The sequence below is a fragment of the Penicillium argentinense genome (genome assembly GCF_028826775.1).
Source record: "Penicillium argentinense strain IBT 30761 chromosome Unknown utg000005l_segment0_segment0, whole genome shotgun sequence".
Lineage (NCBI taxonomy): Eukaryota > Fungi > Ascomycota > Eurotiomycetes > Eurotiales > Aspergillaceae > Penicillium > Penicillium argentinense.
The window spans coordinates 5,195,718-5,212,041 of NW_026622664.1; the positions used below are offsets into that span (position 1 = coordinate 5,195,718).

At 52.5% G+C, this 16,324-nt stretch overlaps 9 protein-coding genes across 9 annotated transcripts; 3 read left to right on the forward strand and 6 right to left on the reverse strand.

Moving 5' to 3' along the window:
• Positions 1–254: 254 nt before the first annotated feature.
• N7532_006743 (uncharacterized protein) lies at positions 255–701 on the reverse strand (the record flags this gene model as incomplete). Its single annotated transcript, XM_056619237.1, has 1 exon — positions 255–701. The coding sequence occupies one exon, from the start codon at positions 699–701 to the stop codon at positions 255–257; it is 447 nt and encodes a 148-aa protein (XP_056475396.1).
• Positions 702–821: 120 nt separating this feature from the next.
• N7532_006744 (uncharacterized protein) lies at positions 822–1,295 on the forward strand (the record flags this gene model as incomplete). The annotated part of the gene is made up of 1 exon (XM_056619238.1): positions 822–1,295. One exon carries the CDS (start codon positions 822–824, stop codon positions 1,293–1,295), a length of 474 nt encoding a protein of 157 aa, XP_056475397.1.
• A 105-nt stretch (positions 1,296–1,400) lies between these two features.
• Positions 1,401–2,924, forward strand: N7532_006745 (general substrate transporter; the record flags this gene model as incomplete). Its single annotated transcript, XM_056619239.1, is given in 6 exon segments — positions 1,401–1,564; positions 1,586–1,709; positions 1,722–2,053; positions 2,129–2,278; positions 2,469–2,671; positions 2,761–2,924. 6 exon segments carry the CDS (start codon positions 1,401–1,403, stop codon positions 2,922–2,924), a joined length of 1,137 nt encoding a protein of 378 aa, XP_056475398.1.
• Positions 2,925–3,490: 566 nt separating this feature from the next.
• On the forward strand, positions 3,491–3,717 carry N7532_006746 (uncharacterized protein; the record flags this gene model as incomplete). The annotated part of the gene is made up of 2 exons (XM_056619240.1): positions 3,491–3,571; positions 3,601–3,717. The coding sequence occupies 2 exons, from the start codon at positions 3,491–3,493 to the stop codon at positions 3,715–3,717; spliced, it is 198 nt and encodes a 65-aa protein (XP_056475399.1).
• A 244-nt stretch (positions 3,718–3,961) lies between these two features.
• Positions 3,962–5,229, reverse strand: N7532_006747 (WSC domain-containing protein; the record flags this gene model as incomplete). Its single annotated transcript, XM_056619241.1, has 4 exons — positions 3,962–3,979; positions 4,050–4,523; positions 4,785–5,047; positions 5,121–5,229. 4 exons carry the CDS (start codon positions 5,227–5,229, stop codon positions 3,962–3,964), a joined length of 864 nt encoding a protein of 287 aa, XP_056475400.1.
• A 1,045-nt stretch (positions 5,230–6,274) lies between these two features.
• Positions 6,275–6,544, reverse strand: N7532_006748 (uncharacterized protein; the record flags this gene model as incomplete). Its single annotated transcript, XM_056619242.1, has 1 exon — positions 6,275–6,544. The coding sequence occupies one exon, from the start codon at positions 6,542–6,544 to the stop codon at positions 6,275–6,277; it is 270 nt and encodes an 89-aa protein (XP_056475401.1).
• A 2,118-nt stretch (positions 6,545–8,662) lies between these two features.
• On the reverse strand, positions 8,663–9,829 carry N7532_006749 (uncharacterized protein; the record flags this gene model as incomplete). Its single annotated transcript, XM_056619243.1, has 1 exon — positions 8,663–9,829. One exon carries the CDS (start codon positions 9,827–9,829, stop codon positions 8,663–8,665), a length of 1,167 nt encoding a protein of 388 aa, XP_056475402.1.
• A 710-nt stretch (positions 9,830–10,539) lies between these two features.
• Positions 10,540–12,918, reverse strand: N7532_006750 (uncharacterized protein; the record flags this gene model as incomplete). Its single annotated transcript, XM_056619244.1, has 2 exons — positions 10,540–11,134; positions 11,189–12,918. 2 exons carry the CDS (start codon positions 12,916–12,918, stop codon positions 10,540–10,542), a joined length of 2,325 nt encoding a protein of 774 aa, XP_056475403.1.
• Positions 12,919–14,006: 1,088 nt separating this feature from the next.
• On the reverse strand, positions 14,007–15,986 carry N7532_006751 (DNA-directed DNA polymerase eta; the record flags this gene model as incomplete). Its single annotated transcript, XM_056619245.1, has 1 exon — positions 14,007–15,986. The coding sequence occupies one exon, from the start codon at positions 15,984–15,986 to the stop codon at positions 14,007–14,009; it is 1,980 nt and encodes a 659-aa protein (XP_056475404.1).
• Positions 15,987–16,324: the final 338 nt, after the last annotated feature.

Genomic DNA, 16,324 nt, shown 5'->3' on the forward strand with positions numbered 1-16,324 from the left:
GTCACTTTCTGTTTTCACTCTCCGGATTAGAATGTTGCATTAATAGTACTTGGGAGATTTGGTAAAAGTACACTGATTAACTATCAGAACCACGGCCAAAATCACAATCAGTGACGTAGGTACTTACCTCACTTTGAATTCAGCATTTCGCTATTCTCCGCCATTATCTCATCGTGGCCATATTCGTAGATTCCGCATCAGTTCTCCGACACATTTGGAAATGATGTGAGAAATTGAAATGAAAGTTCCCTCGATCAGACATCGGATTCCAGACTGTCAGCCTGTGGACCATAAATGATATCTGGCTGCTGGGAATTAACGAGCATCGACAAGGTTTGGCGGGTAAAGTGTGATGTGTCTGCAGTGACGGAGAGCTGACGGGAGAATAGCTCCTGTTGGATGGATTCAATCAGGCTTACCTGCTGTGGCATTTTCGGGAGAAGCGGACGCTCTTCTCTGGGCGTAGGGATATTGTCGACTTTCCGTGGCGAAGGTTCTTGATAGCCAGGAGGGGGTCTGGGAGGGGAGATTGTGGGTGTGATGGGATTCGGGGTCAGGGCATTCAGCCATTCCTGGAGGTGGTGCTCGCGTTGAATGTCGAGCTGCCGCATTCTTGAGATCGCCCCCTCGGGCCTCTGCATTTCGTACGGACGCTGGTCAGCTGTTGGCTGGCGAAGTTGAGAGGCGAGTGTTGGGCGCATAAAGCTGGGAAGTAGCCCCGGAAAAGCTGGAAACGGGAATGGAGCATAATAGCGAGGGGTCGGGGGAAACTCACGGATGCTGGACGATGAAGCAGCTCTGTTTGGCCTACATGAGGCACAATGTCGAGGAATTTCGGCGCGAGGCACGGAGGGGAACTGACCAAGTGGTTTGGTCTGGCAACAGTACACGCAGTCACGGAACAGATGGCCGTCTGGCAGAATGCTGGAGTTCGAAGAGGATTGACGACCATCGCTACTGCTGAGAGCAGCTCGAAGATGACTGGATCTGGAGTCATGCATTTCAGCTGTGAAATGTGCGAGTTGAGTGTTGACAAAGGAGCGTTGCTTTCAACTGCGGCGCGGTGTAAGTCCGAGTTGCCCGCTAGTACTACGACTGCCAGTAGTACTAGTAACACTGCCAGTGCAAACCTCGCGAGATCCCAGCAGTATCAAACACAACAGCACTATGAACGGCAAAATGCCTCCCCTCGTCGAGCACGAGGAGGATATATCGGCCATTCAACGAACACCCCTACCAGGGAGCTCGACAACATGCTGATTGGCACTCGCGGCCACTGGGAGGGCCACGATTGATGATTCTCGAGCAGCAAACACCCACGAGCACTCGCTTACCGCTCGCTCGGCCCTCAAAGGATACCCCTGGGCTGTTCGATGGTCATTACTGATCTCTGAATTGTCATGGAAGGATATGATACAATCCTCACTGGATCACTCCACGCATACCCGACCTACGCCCGCCGCTTTGGCACTGTCGATGCAAGCACTGGTCTTTACCAGAACTCCGCTGGGTGGCAGAGTGCCATGAGCAGCGGCACTCAGGCTGGGTTATTATTGAGGCTCTGGTAAATGGATTCATCATTCAGTGCTTTGGATTTAGACCAGCTTTTGCTTTTGGCATCGTCGCAGTTGGCCAGATTATGTGTGGGTAATTCCTCACCAATGTTATTTGATGTGTGCCTCTCAAAGACGGAGATACTAGGATCACTCGTGCTTCTATAGCATACCCTGAGGCCTTTTCGCTACGATTGTCCCTGTATATGCCTCAGAGCTACACCCTTACCACTGCGAGGTTACCTGACAGCCTACACAAACTTCTGCTTCGCGGGGAGCAAGTTCATCGGCGCCGGTGTACTGCAAAGCTTCATCGGTCGTCAAGACCATGAGGCGTGGCGCTACCCCTTTGCCCTACAATGGATCTGGATTCCTATCCTGGCAATTGATGCCTTCTTTATGCCCGAGTCGCCATGGTATCTCGTCCGCAAGAGCAGATATGCCCAAGCCGAGAAAAACGTTCTTCGACTAATGACAGAGCACGAAAGGCCACACGCCAAGTTCCTTGTTGCTCTCATGATCCACACGAATGATCTCGAGCGCGATATCTCACAAAGAACTTCATATTGAGATAGCTTCAATGGCGTTGATCTGCGCCGCACTGAGATCGCCATCGTCACATTTCTAGGTCAAATTACCTGCGGGGCCCAGTTCGCATTCTCTGCCACTTACTTCTTCCAACAAACTGGACTCATTCCAGATGATTCCTGTAAGCTGAATCTCGGGTGAACGGCCATTGAATTTGTGGACACACTTGTCTCCTTTTTTTTTTTTTTTTTTTTTTTTTTTTTTTTTTGGCGTCGAATCGGTCGTCATACACTTTCTCTCACGAGCATGTCCGGGACGGCTCTTTGGTTTTTTATAACTGGGGCTCTGGCAATCAACACCACCAATGCAAGCTTGAAACGAGTCCAGTATGTACTTTGGATATTCTGGCTTCTTACCTTCTCACTCAACGTCGGACCTGTCGGTTGGACCATTCCAGCCGAGGTCTTGTCCCCCCGCCTACGCTCCAAGACTGTGGTCCTGGCTCGGAACGGTTAACTACTATGTTGCTCAGGTTCTTGCCAATGTCATCCAGCCTTATATGATTAATTCTCTTGCATGGAATTGGAAACGTATGTGAGCAAATCTTAACCTTCCACCTACTCCCATTGTCTACGCATTCCTATCGACATATTCAAAACTTTGCTTACACATCTTACAGGAAAAGCGGGTTCCTTTCGGTGTGTTTTTGCTTCTCTGACTGTTGCGTGGGCCTTCTTCCGTCTGCCGGAAACCAAAGACCGTTCTTACGAGGAGCTTGATCTGATGTTCATGGTCAAGGTGCTTACGTGCGAGTCGAAAAATTTATCACGTGAATCCCTATGAAAATACGGAGGCGAATCGCGTACAAGAGGCGTGGATGGGGAATCTTGTTTGGATAGACAATCTACTTGTTCATGTTGACAGGTTGTTTCTGGCAAGTTAGGAGTCAATGCTGTCAGTCACTCATCCTCATTTATCGTCATCCAAACAATAGGAACACCTCCTCGGATTTGGAGCCCGCACAGGCCATCGGGTTGCCACGGGCTCTTGACAAGGGTGCAGGGCTGAGACTTGACAATTCAGATTGGCCGAGCCACTACAGCGTAGTTCCTGAGCATGTGACTCGTTGCCAAAGGCATCATTGGCCAAGCCGGATCCTATGCCAAGCATCCAGATCTACAGATCTACAAGCTTCGATCTAGAGGACGATCTAAGGTGAAAACGATGTCTCCACGGTAAATGCAGCTCAAAATAGTACTGATCATAGATTGAGATCTAATGACATGCCCCAACGCCCTAAAAAATCCCGGATACAAGGCTAGTGGTGTGAATTAAGGTAAAGACAAAAGCTGGCTCGATGTTACAATAGGGTTGGGGAACGATATCACAATTAGAAACGAGATCAGGCGATGTTGGAGTTTGGCGGCCAGGAGTCGAAAGGATTTATGTACGCGGAGGCGGATGGTCACACGGGCTGGCGCCGTCAGCCGGTATGTATGCAAAGGTATGTATGTGATAGCTCGTGAACTCGTCTCGACAGCGGACCATCGGTTCCCTGGGGAAACTGTTTTTGGAAGATATTTCTTTTCATATTTTCTGCTTTCTCAAATTCGTTGTCGCTTTTCCGCTCGTCTAGGATCGCGAGGCGTTTGCTGGCGGAATGGGGTTGTCGAGAACCGGCCTTTTGAAGTTCTTCCGTCTGAGAGGAGTGGTCTTTCTCCAGTGTCACCGTAATGGAATAGAAGGAAAGAATTCAAAGTGACAATTGGGTATCATAACAAAGCTGTTTTCAGCGAATTCGCACAGAAATAAATGGAGGACCATGTCTCGGGAAAGCGAGCGTGTGAAAGAAAGGCCGGAGGTTAGAATTAGTCGGGGTTTTAGTCGGGATTTGTGAGCTAGGGGGGTTTGTTAGGCCCAGTTTTGGCAAATTGATGTCTTTGGAAAGATGACATTGTATTCACTTACCCGGAGCACAGGACGTGAGTAGTCCTCGTTGTCTTGCAGGGAAACGCTGCTGTCCCGAGGCCCATTTGGGTACACGTTCTTCATGCGGTTGTCGGTATAGGTGTTCTGGCGTCCGAGACCGTTTCCGGTGTCGCTACCCTGGGTGAAGACACCCCTGACGAAGCTTGAGCCTTGGCTCGTTCGGTTGTCAGTCATGTCTGCATTGCTCGGAATAGGGCTAGCGGAGCGGGCCCGGCGACGGTAGAAGAAGATCAGGAAGATGAGACCTCCGATCAGGGCCAATCCTCCCAGAACACCAATGACTACTCCGGCAATGGAGCCACCACTCAGACCAGACTTCTCGTCGGCGGTGGCCTTCGAGGTGTCGGCACCGGACGTGGCACTCGATCCGGCAACGGTGATGGTCTTGACCTCGCCGCCCGACGTCGTCTCCTTGACGACACTGCCCGAGGTCGTGGTGCCGGATGTGTTTGTCTGCGAGAAATCGTTAGCAATCCGGACCGAAATGTGTTATCATGGTTATTTGATATGTACAATGGTCGAATTATTGGAGGATGATGTGGATGTGCTCGCCGAAGTACCGCTAGTGGTTCCCTGTCCCAAGAATAAGAATACCGTTTCATGAAAGAGCACAGTACCCAAAAAGAGGAACCAGACAGAGAACCAAGTAGGGGAAAGTCGACTTGACTTGCACATGGTTGGGTATCACAATAAGAAAGGGGAGTATGGACATACCGTAGTTGTTCCCGAGCTGCCACCCTCGGTGCTGGTCGGGCTGTTTCCAGAGACAGAGACATAGGCGAAGACACCATCGGCAGCACTACCACAACTATCATCGGGGTAGCCTGGGCATGAAGTGTCACACTTGGAGGTGGCCTTTTGCGAAGACTTCGACGGCACCACGTTCGTGCACCAACACTTCTTGCCCTGGAGGACACCGAGAGCGTACTTAGCGCAAGTTTTCTGGCAAGCTCCGTTGGATTGGTAGGTATTGGTCACTATTTCGAGTCAGCAAGAGCTCGGCCACCTGTATTTGATACCATAGGTATCCCAAGGATCGATGAGACATACCAGCTGAGTAGTCAGAACCAGTGTTATCCGTGGCACAGTAGGCGAGATCAGCCGCGACGAACGACTCTGCCAGCAGGGCAACAGCCGTAGCGAGGTGCCAAAGCTGCATGGCGGGTGATGTTTGGCGAAACCACCTCCGATCCGGTGCGAGTTGCTGTTTGTTGATCCTGAAATCGCTGGTCCTTTCTAATTTTCTTTTCCGATGTGTGGTTGATTTTCTTCTCCTCTTTTCTGTGGTTTTCGACTCCTCAGTACTCGGTCGCCGCGAACGAGGGGAGTCGAGTCGGCGAGTGGATTTGGATCGAAATATCGGAGGGAGCAGTGTGTGCCGACCGGTGACGATGTCGATCACCCATACACCGGGGGAGTTAGGTGGTAGGTAGGGGAAGTCGAGAAAATAGGCGTCTGCCTAGTGAGCGTCCTCCGGGTGCCTGGTGTCGGGACTCAGAGCGCAGCTGGCATCGTCCCCCTCGTGGAGTGTTGGAGAGGTGATGATGAGGGAGAGAACAACAAGAGGAGGAAGGGCGGGAGTCACGGGGCGACGTTTCTCTGTTGCGCATCTCGGCATTACCGCTAACTCGGTGGATCCTCACGACTGAATTGTCGCGCACGTCCGTGTACTGCAAGTGCAACCATGTATTATTTGGTCGATACGCCGTTAGCAGTGGGTGAAATTGATACACTCGTCGTGCGGGTTGCTACGACTCCATCTACGGTGATTTCGCCCTCGCGATCCCGATTTCCCAGCTGATTCAATCCCAGCTCACTCCAATTCAGGGCCATCGCTGCTTGTTTTGCTCCTGACGCGGCGCACAGTAAACCGAATACCAATTTGGTGCTGGGCTCCACCGCCATGCGTAACATTGGCTGAAGGGGCTCGGCGAAACTCTGGTGCCAGGTCGAGATTCCGGTCAGCATTCCACCCTTCATACCTTGTTCTACTTCGGTGCTGCTCGTCGATTCAACGTGGACGACGACGGTCATTCGATCGTGTCTTCTCGACGAGGTTGCACGTCATGACGTCCCAGCCTGTCCCTCGCCGTGCAACGAGAGGGCCATCCCATAGCGATAGTGCGGACATACGTAATGGGGTGGATAGAGGGTTGTCTCAGAACTGCGCCCAAAGCCACTTTGCTCCCGCCACATGAAGTCCGCTAGTACGAGTCGAGTGCCGGGCTGAAGAGCAACTCGCAAGCACCGTTGTACTTTGTTTCCATGCCGTCGGGCTGGCCAAAGTACCACGATCCTGACAGCTGACTGCGATTTCCCCTCCCCCATCCCCCCAGGCCATCATGCCATCCCATGTGCAGTAGTACATCGATACTGTTCCTGGTCGGAACCTGGTCGGAACCTGGTCGATGGCAGTCTTTTCCACCCGAAGCCCCCTGGTCTGCATCGGGCAGGGTCTCGACGCAGTCTGGCATCATCGAGTCGTCGAACCACCGGCGCCGATGACGGAAAGCTACTGCCACCCCGGTCCCCCGGGGCTCATTGGCTAGCAGCCGGTTCGGCGACCGATATGCTGGCGGGTGCTGATTGCTCAAATTCAAGGCATAAACGCCAGTTCCGACGATCCTTATCCCGCCACATTTGGAAGGGGAAGCTATCCCGGTAGAATGTGACGGTGCTGCATCTGCCGCGGCCCATCGTTGCCCCCTCAGCGGAGTTTATTCGACTCTATTTTATGTACGACAGTATACGGCATGTACCTGATGATTGTCGTCATCGTTTTCCGACCTAGTAAACAAAACTCGATCGCCGTGCCCGTCAATGAATCAATTCGCTACCAATTTTCCAACGCTCTCTACCCATCCATTCTTACAGACTCCGTCCATAGTGAAAACCATCCCTTCCCATCTGATATCAGATCGAACCCACCACCATTTCCAGCGGATTGGTACCTCAAATCGTATCGTAATGCCAGACAAAACCTCAACCAATATTTCGGCCGGCAATGGGGCCGATCGACTGTCTGACGGCGAATCCCAGAGGGGAAAAAGTGGGTTACAGGCCCACAGTGTAAACTGGTAAATTGGCTGTCGCAGGAGGACCGTCATGACATTATGCATTTTGTGTTATCGATCGATCGATTGTGACCCGGCACATGCACCGGCTGCCTTCGCTCGCAGGTCGCAGGTCGCTGCAATTCCACAATGGCCATCCTAGGACCCGTTCGTCGTGATATATCGACCCTGTGCACGACAGTCCGTACTTGCTGACGCTCCGCGACCATTATTCGTTGTCGCAAATTGAGATCTCGAGACTTCCCGAGACCCAGTTCCTGACCCAGTCACGACATTACGGAGTCCACCCTGGGCCACAGGGCCATCTGCGTAAAACTCGCCCGCCGGAGGACGGAGGACTGCGATGCCCAGGGAAAGCTATTATCCACAAGTCCAGGACCAGACGCCGTCGCTCCATCCGAATCCCAGGAGATTTCCACAGTCCTTCGCATGCCTAGATCATTCGCGTTCCCCACACCTCTCCACACAGATTTTCCTGATTTCATATCCTTGAGACACCCACCCACAATGACCCGGGCGGCGGCAGGGGTGTGTAATTCTTCTTGGGTCGCACCAGGGGGAAGGATGAATCAACGCATGCAGAAAATGGGTCGAGGATGGAGTTCGAAGTCCCGATGATCGCCCGTCAGATTCTTCGTCTCGTCTCAGACCGTCCGCCTGGTCCCGGCCTGCCATGGAACGCATCTGGACCTTGCTGTGGCCGTACGGGTGTACCTACCTGCCAGGTACGAGGTCCTGATCTGGGAACCGGCAGGGCAGTGCGTGCTGGTGGCTTGCGTTCCAAGCAAGGTCTAGAATTCCGCCGGCGATGGTGATTCGTTGTCGCACTGCACAATTCGCATTGAGTGCCGATGCCGATGGGGCCCGCTGGGCGGCTTTCAAAGAATATCGTTTGAACACACAACATTCGTTTGTTTTACTGTGTTCGAAACTCGTGCCGACGAACTCTTCCTTGTAGGGCTTGCGACTAACAAAAGGGAAGAAGTATACTTAATTGCGGGCTTGGGGACGCGTATATTCCGGTTGTTAACCTTCCAGGGGCTGAAGTGGAATCGACACTGCCTTCTTCAGCTTGTAGATTCCAACAAGCTAACAAGTCAATGTCTCAGAAAGAGCGATTCTTAGTGTGGGATTCGATTTCTATTTTTAAAGGTCTGAATCAATTGCTAGGCATGTTTGGCGTGCAAAGAGTATTATTTCCCGGGCAGCCAATCGTGGCCAGTCCTTGCTTTCACACAATGAGCCTCGAGTCGATTTGTAAGGCATAACAATTTTCAAACCGTCTTTTCTCTTTCTCGCTATGCACTATCAGAAAGAACAATCGAATGCGATACTGAAGTGCTCGCAGGTGAAATCAAATGATGAGTCGTTCTTGTGTGAATAGTTTCCAGATTTCTATCACATCCTCGATGCCGGTACATTGTAGCAATAGATTGTTTTCAAAGGTCGAAACATCCCCAAGAATTTACCTACACACCATCCAGATCTGAACCTTTCATCCACACTGCAGCAGCACCTTCACACCGCACTGCTCGCAACCCACTCAGCAGTCCTCTGCGTAGGGTCGAAATTCGACGACAACCGACGCGCCGGCTCGAAAAGGCCCCGCAGGGTTCGATCATCATCATCGCTGTCTGGTCCTTTTCCCGCCTGCGCAGAGCTAACGAACTCAATCGCCGACGACATGGCGACAATCCGCGAGAAGTGCCATGCCATATCCAGCAAGTCGAAATCCGGGAGCGGTCGTTGGTAAGGGTCATTGGTGACCAACTTGAACCGATGTCCCGACTTCACCAGCTCGTCCGATCCTGTCGGAGAGAACTTCAGTCCCTCAAAGTTGTCCAGATCCTTGTATGAAAGCGGCTGCTTCCGCATATCCACCAAATCTCCAAAGCCGTGGCTCTCCCGTGGAAGCCAGTGGAACTCTACCTCTAGTTCACGCTTGTCCTGGGACAATTCGACGGGGCGCAGGCCGTATTGCCCGGACTTGAAGCCGTAGGCCAGGTCGTTTCGCAGACAAATGAGGCTCGAGCTTCCACTGGTTGCATTTGTTGCATTGGAGGGGTTATTGAAGACGGCATCGCGCCATCGCTGAGTTGTCGACTGGTCCCAGAAGACCTCGATGTATCGCCAGATGCTAGGGGAGTGGTAGTCGATTTCGAAGGCTGGTCGAGTTAGTCTCTCCGGGAAGATCCAGATAGGCTGGTATGTCTTTTTTGTGCCGCTCAAGACACACTGGTGAGAGTCTCGGCTTCTCGCGACGATGCGCAGACACTTGGATAGGCTGTCTCGGGAGGTGCTGGACGCCCCAGAGGCAATGCTGTAGAACGCGGCGTGGTCTTCAAGCCATTTCTTTGGGAGATCGACACACAGGTCTGAGATCTCAGCAAAGAAGACGGGGTCATGGTGTGCCAGGTCGAGTATATACGCTAGATTGCCAAGATCGCAGACCTGGAGGCAGGCCCAGAATGATGTAGATACCCACTTCCCGTTCGGGGCGTTGGACAACTGCTGGAGCAGCGCGGCTCTTTCGGGGGATTGGACGTTGAAATCGGCATCGGTTTTAGCTCGGAGGGTTGTGGTTTCGCTCGGAGGCTGAGGTTGGACGTCCTGTTTCTGTTGCGGCGTGGAGACATCCATGGAGACGTCCGGGGAGTCACCAGAAGCTCTGCGTGGGGTATCCATGATGGCGTCTCTGTTCAAGTCGCCGACTTGATGATTCGAATTTGCTATTTGAGCATGGTGAGTGACAATGGAAAGGGGCTTTGAAGCAGTCACGGTAGTAATGTGGTCAAGGAGATACGCGTTGGAAGAGGCCGCCAGAGAATGTAAACCTGGCAACCATGCATGATGCCGGGAAATCAATGCTTTAGGTACTCCATACCCTACGCAATACCCTACGTACACTAGAACACTGCGATATACTGTTGAGCCTGCATTACCCTCTGGTACCAGCGTATTTGTTCTTCTCGACAAATCCTTTGGTGCCATAATTGAAATTAACAGGAATTCATATTGGGGGACTACACTACATGACCTTCGATTGGGTCTACCAAAATTAGCAAGGTAGATATCATAGATAATTCTCATTCATTCGTATCAAATATTCAAAATAGTCCTCAGAATCGCCCAGAACGGCGAGGATCAATGATCCATTCTCGCTCCCGCACTCGTCGCTCCCCAGTTACTCGCGGCGGACGAATTGGCAGCCGATCGACAAACGAAGAGCGGCGTGGCCGAGGTGGTGGAAGTGATTCTCGCTCCCGGTGCATCTCGCGAATACGTCGCCGTCTTGCCCGTCGTATCTCGTCAGACAGTTCGATGAGTTCATCAATGTCACGCTGTAGAAGATGCCGTGTTAGTAAACTTGACTTCTTGGGTGTATATTTGGGGAATTATACCTGTTCAAGGAAGGAGAAAACGTAATAATACATCCTTGTCTCTTCGAACTCGTATCCGAGCCGCTCAATGGCTTCTCGGACAACCAGTTCCTTAGTTATTTCTGTCCATCGCTCATCGCGATGTTGTTTCTCCACCTGCTGACCGATCTTTATGTCTCGTTCAAGTTCCTCCTCCACGGCATATTTTGGAGCCACCTCAATAACACTCAATGCTCCGCTCATCTCCGCCGAGTCGGCCTTTGATGGGGTGTCGGCTAGAGAAATTTCGTCTGTGATGTTCTTGGAAAGGCCAGCAGTTGAGCGGGGAGTGTTACGCTTCTCGTGAACCTCGACCACTTCCTCCTCGAGGTCATCCACTTCAACTCCGCGGGGCATAGTCCGTCGCCCACGGGTGTGAAAACTTTCTGACGCCATGGAGGCGCGTGTATCATCGATAACTGAACGTGAGCCTTGTCTTGAAGAGGTGTCTTTGTGATCCCATGGATTTGAAAACTCCACAGAGGGCCCACTAGTTGGAGAAACAGACTCATCTTCCTCGCGGTGCTTGGAAACCAGATCATCCTCGGAACTCCGGCTGCCCTTAACGCTTCTATTACGTAGTTAGCATGTAACTTCAAGAGCTCTGTATTTTTCATATACATACTGATGGTGGACATCGACTTCATCAAAGCTTGTTCTTGTCGATGGGATCTCCGGACTTGGTGCGCGTACTGATCGAGGATTTTCATGGCCTGACGTTTGTTCAGCTTCAGCCTCGAACGTGACGTGCACAGTGACTCTTTGCCTACCGTGGTTAATATGTCGATGATGAGTTATCACATCCTCGTGAATAGGAGGTGCACGTAAGGGCTCCGGAGAAACCTCTCGAGGCGGAGATACTATTTTATTCTTGGTAACCTCGATCTCGTCGGCTTCCTCTACGATTTCTGGTGTTCGACGAGGCCGTGATCGTGACCGCCTCTTGCTCGCCTCTACCATGATGTCTTCTTCGGATATGACATCTTCTGGTCCGGTGGGGAAGGTCCCCGGTGGTTCTGGTGCTTCTGGCGCCAGTACGTGCTCTGGTGGACTGCGTCTGTGCCGCGCTGTTTCGCGGAAACGCTCCTCTTCGTCCAGCTCGCGCGGTGATGGCCGGTCCTTCCACCGCATGATAATCTCTTTGTTGAATCCGGGATCTCGGCGATGCCTCCCGCTGCGTGAAGGTCGTTCACGTTTTCTGTCGTCAATGATAATCTCTTCTACTAACTGCGGGTCTCGCAGACGAGGTCTCCTGCGTGATTCTGGAGTTGACAATCGTTCCTCGTCTCTGTCATGTTCAAATCTTTTCTCGCGCGATCGATACTCGTCCTCGCTCTCGTAGCCTCGAGGTGTCTCCCGCTCTCTGCGTTCCGCAAGCAGGTCTTCTTCAATATCTCGATCTGGCCGGTGACGCCTTCCTTCACGTCTTTCTCTTTCAGCTATAATAAATTCTTCATCTTCGACGCCACGAGGCCGAGGACCACGGCGCCTTTCTCTGTCGTCCACGATGAGCTCTTCTTCATCAACCCCTCGCGAACAGCGACTCCGGCGCTTTTCTTTCGCCTCGATGACTAGGTCTTCCTCATCAAGAGTGCGAGGGCGGCGCATACGTCTTTTTTCCTTTTCGTCAATTATTGTTTCACGCTCATCGAACTCATCGTAGCGCGGACCCCTGCGTCTTTCCCTGTCGTCAATTATGAGTTCTTCGTCGACCTCCCGTGGACGAGGACCACGACGCCGCTCCCTTTCATCGATAACCAGTTCTTCTTCATCGGCAACACGCGGCAGACGCTCGCGATGTTGCTCTCTTTCCTCGACAATGAATCCATCATCGCCTACCTCTGAAGGTCGACGCCGACGACGCCTTCCTTTGTCCTCGGCGATAAGATCCTCCTCTCTGTCTCGGGGCCGACGCATGCGGCGTCGCTCTCTTTCTTCCAGTATGACCTGCTCTTCATCAAATTCACGGGGGCGGCGCTCACGCCGCCTCTCCCTCTCATCGACTATGTATCTTTCATCGTCCATCTCGCGTGGCCGGTAACTGTGGCGTCTACGCGAAGGTGGGTATGGTTCATCACGCTCCACTGGTCGAAAGTCATCATCGGCCGATCTTCTCATAGCCACCGGGCCGCGTTCCCTCGGTGGGGTGAAGCCTTCTCGAACAAAATCGCGAGGTGGGCGCTCTCGGATTCGCAGGTGCTCCATTTCTTCGACCGGGGGCATAGATCGTCGGCGACGATACTCCATGTCATCTTCGAATTCGCGCTCTCGTCGACGTGGGCGTGCGTACCGCTCATGCTCATACTCAAAGTCCTCTTCGTCGTCGTAGTCGCGCAGCGGCGTACGGCGAGACATGGCGACGGTGCTGGTGTCCTGGGTGCTGAAATGGGTTGGGCACGATTCATTGAGCGATGGTCGCTACTCGGGGGTTCAAGCAGGTGCTGCCTGTTCAAGTCCTTGAGACTTTCGAGAAGTGATCTTGAAGCGAGAACGCGACTCGAGAGGCATTCGTTCAGGCAAGATATTGGCAGCCGTCGGGACTGGTGAAGAGATTCACGAGGGCCGAGGTCTTGGTCATTGGGCCTGCGATCAGGCAGGTCGCTTGCAGGCTCGTGACTGGATGGCGGGACCGGTGATGAACAGGCAAGCGTCGGCGCGATGAGGTCGCTATCAGGAATATGGTCGGGTCAAGGCAGCGGCGGGGTTTGGCGCATGCTGGCCGATCACGGCAGATCCCGAGTTGCAAACCCGGCAAATATCAGGCTGCAAAACAGCCTGAGTATAGTATAACGCAGAGAATTGAGGAGACGAAGAGTATCTCCCAGCCACAGTCTGAGTATGACTGTAGGGTAGCAAACAAGTGGAGGCTGAGCAACACCCCTTGGAAATGCCCGATGACCCCGCGACCGCTGATGTCACAGCCACGCGGGCCATCGCATGTTGGGCAGGCGATCGGCGGCTGGAGGCATGGCGGGAAGGGGGCTCACAGGGTTGATTTGGTGTAATTGTGAAGTTGGCGTAAATCCTACAGACAAAATCAATGCATTCCTGACTATTTTTTGTTTACCAGGAATTGAATTTAGGGAAATACTTGCTCATCCATGGCTCTGGGGCGGGGTATCCAGGATCCGGTCGGGTCGAACCAGCCACACGTGTGACGCACTATATATCTCCCTGGTCTCATACCTAGGTAGACCTACACACGATAAGTTCCGACAAACACAAATATAACAATCGCTTTTTGATGATAAATGAAATATTGAACTCGAAGTTATATATTATTTAAAACTAGCCCAAAGCAGCTGCATTGAGTGTTGCGACTGTTGTGGTTTTATAGCATCATACTTTACATTGTTGGCGCCACCAGGATCAATTTATCATAGTCTTGCAATATTTCAGGCAGAAAGGTATTGACTCTATATCAGTCACAGTATGCGCACTTATCACTCAAAGGCCAGACGCATCTGCCCTTTCTCAGGTTTACCACGGCTCCGTCCTCCTCTCCCACGACTGCCTGAGCGCCGAGAAGTATTCGCGGGAGGGGTTTGCTGTTGATTCTGCTGCTGTGCATTTCTTGCTTCTTGCCGATCCTGGGTCTCCAGATCCTTGGCAAAATGCCAGTCGTCATGTTCTTCCTTCTCGTACTCGGGTATGGATTTCGAGCACCGATCGCAGTTATACTGCGGCAATACATCCGCAGGGGCTAGAGCCGGTGCCTCGGGTTCATCCGAAGGCGCATTGGACACCTCCTGGTCTGTGTGCTGCGCACTATCATGACCGATAGATGTTGGATCACCCGGAGGCGGAGGATGGGCGAAAAAGCGCTTGATGTCGACTTTTCGCTTTTTCTCCGGGGGGATGTGATCGTTGGCGGTGCTGTCGGCTTCGCGAACACTTGTAGATTGAGTGACGGATTTTGCCCGGTCACCCCGAAGGAGAAATCCTTCAATGGCTCTGTTCTTACCAACACCATCCTCGAAACTACCCACGCTTAGAGACAGATTGGCACAGGGCCATGCCTGTCCGTCCGCGATGACTTGCCGAAGTAAGGTCTTGGCTAGCTCGAAAAGCAGATTCTCGTCAATGGTATTTGAGCCAGGTATGGGGATCTGGCGGGATCGTGACTGTACTACTCGATGATGGAGCGTGATGACGCGGGGACGGCGTCTATTCTCGAGTACGCCATCTTCCACCAGACGACCATAGATGTCGGCAGCGAAGATTCGAAGCCATTTCTCTGCCTGCCCAGCCGAGTTTATACTTGGACGGAAGGATTTGGCCGATAACATCGACTTCATCTGTGTTCGAGGACTGACTTCACTCCGATCCTCTCCACGGATGACACCATACAGCCACGTTGCCGTATGGTCGTCAAGTTTGGCGCGCAACTGATCGAGCGAGAACTTGAGCAGATCACTGACTTTCTCTGTCCCAAAGTCCGCGGTGATCTGATCGCCTAGTTTACCACCAAGCATGCGGATCTGGGTGAACTTGTAACCGCCCAAGAAAATTTGAATGGCACGGTTGCGAACAACAGTCTGTTTGTCAGGCTTGTTGCAGGCACTGCCTAGCTTTGATAGCATTTTGTTGCGTGCTATACCGGCAGAGCAGGTATAATGCAACTTCTCCCACACAGCCATCCGTACCGAGCGAACGATGTCAGCCGCAATTTGCATGACGATATCATCCCAATCCGGATCATCTTCTTCGCGTTCTTCTCGATCCAACCCAATGAGACAATCCTCGGAGTCCCATTGAACAGCCGTTGTTGGCGGTTGGGGAAGTTCAGCGTCTCGGTCCTCATCGTGGGGGTTGGGCCGTATTTCAGGATATCTTTGAAGGAGAACGCGATAGATCAAAGGAGAGAGATCGATAAACACCTCATCGATACTTGCCTTCTCTAAACCTGCAGAAATCCCCTGGGTGAGAGAGTGTATTTCATCATCAGTATACTCCGTTGTCCACCGGTCCAGCTCCTCCTTCATTGTTTTGAGGATCTTTCGTGATTCTGCACGGTATGGATCCAGCGAGACCTTGTCCGTCTTGATGCTTCTGAAGGAATCATCGCGGTACGCCCATCGACCTCCTTCCCCTTCCCGGAATGTCGCGACATGTTGGAGGACGATGTTCGGGCATGCTTTCCGGGCGTCGACTGCATTGAGCATCCGAGTGATGCCGAACGGCCGCGCGGCGTAATTGACGGCGATCAGGGAATCCCACTGGCGAACCGCAAGCGGGGTGTCGCGGGGAATCCCCAGACGCACCATCTCGCATTGCGCATAGAACGCATCGAGATCGATGTGAGCGATCGCCCGCAGCGGCGTCGCTGTCGAGCCCTGGCGGAGCAGATGCAACTGGCGGAGGGTATAGCGAGAACGTTTCACGGCATCGGGAGACGCGTTGGGCGGGTCTGCAGACGACATGCTCGGTGCTTCGTCATGGCGACTGGCGGCCAAGTCAAACCCTCCGAGGTATTTTTTGCTCCATGCAACTCGATAGGTCTACACAAAGCTTCACGCTGGGACACGAGTCGTCCCTAGCAAGAGCGACCCGAAAGGGGCTAGCGCAGCGACACGTGGTCGAGAGCCTCAGGCTGAGATTAGTCATTCCGATCCGTGGATCCACGGATCGCGTTGGGAGTAAACAGTCAATTGGAAGGGAACTGCTATGTAGTATGTACAGTAGAGTTCACCAAGGAGATGCGGGAGAGAATCCCGGCCCAAGCTTTACTTCTTCACATATGAGACCTTTTCTTCATCTA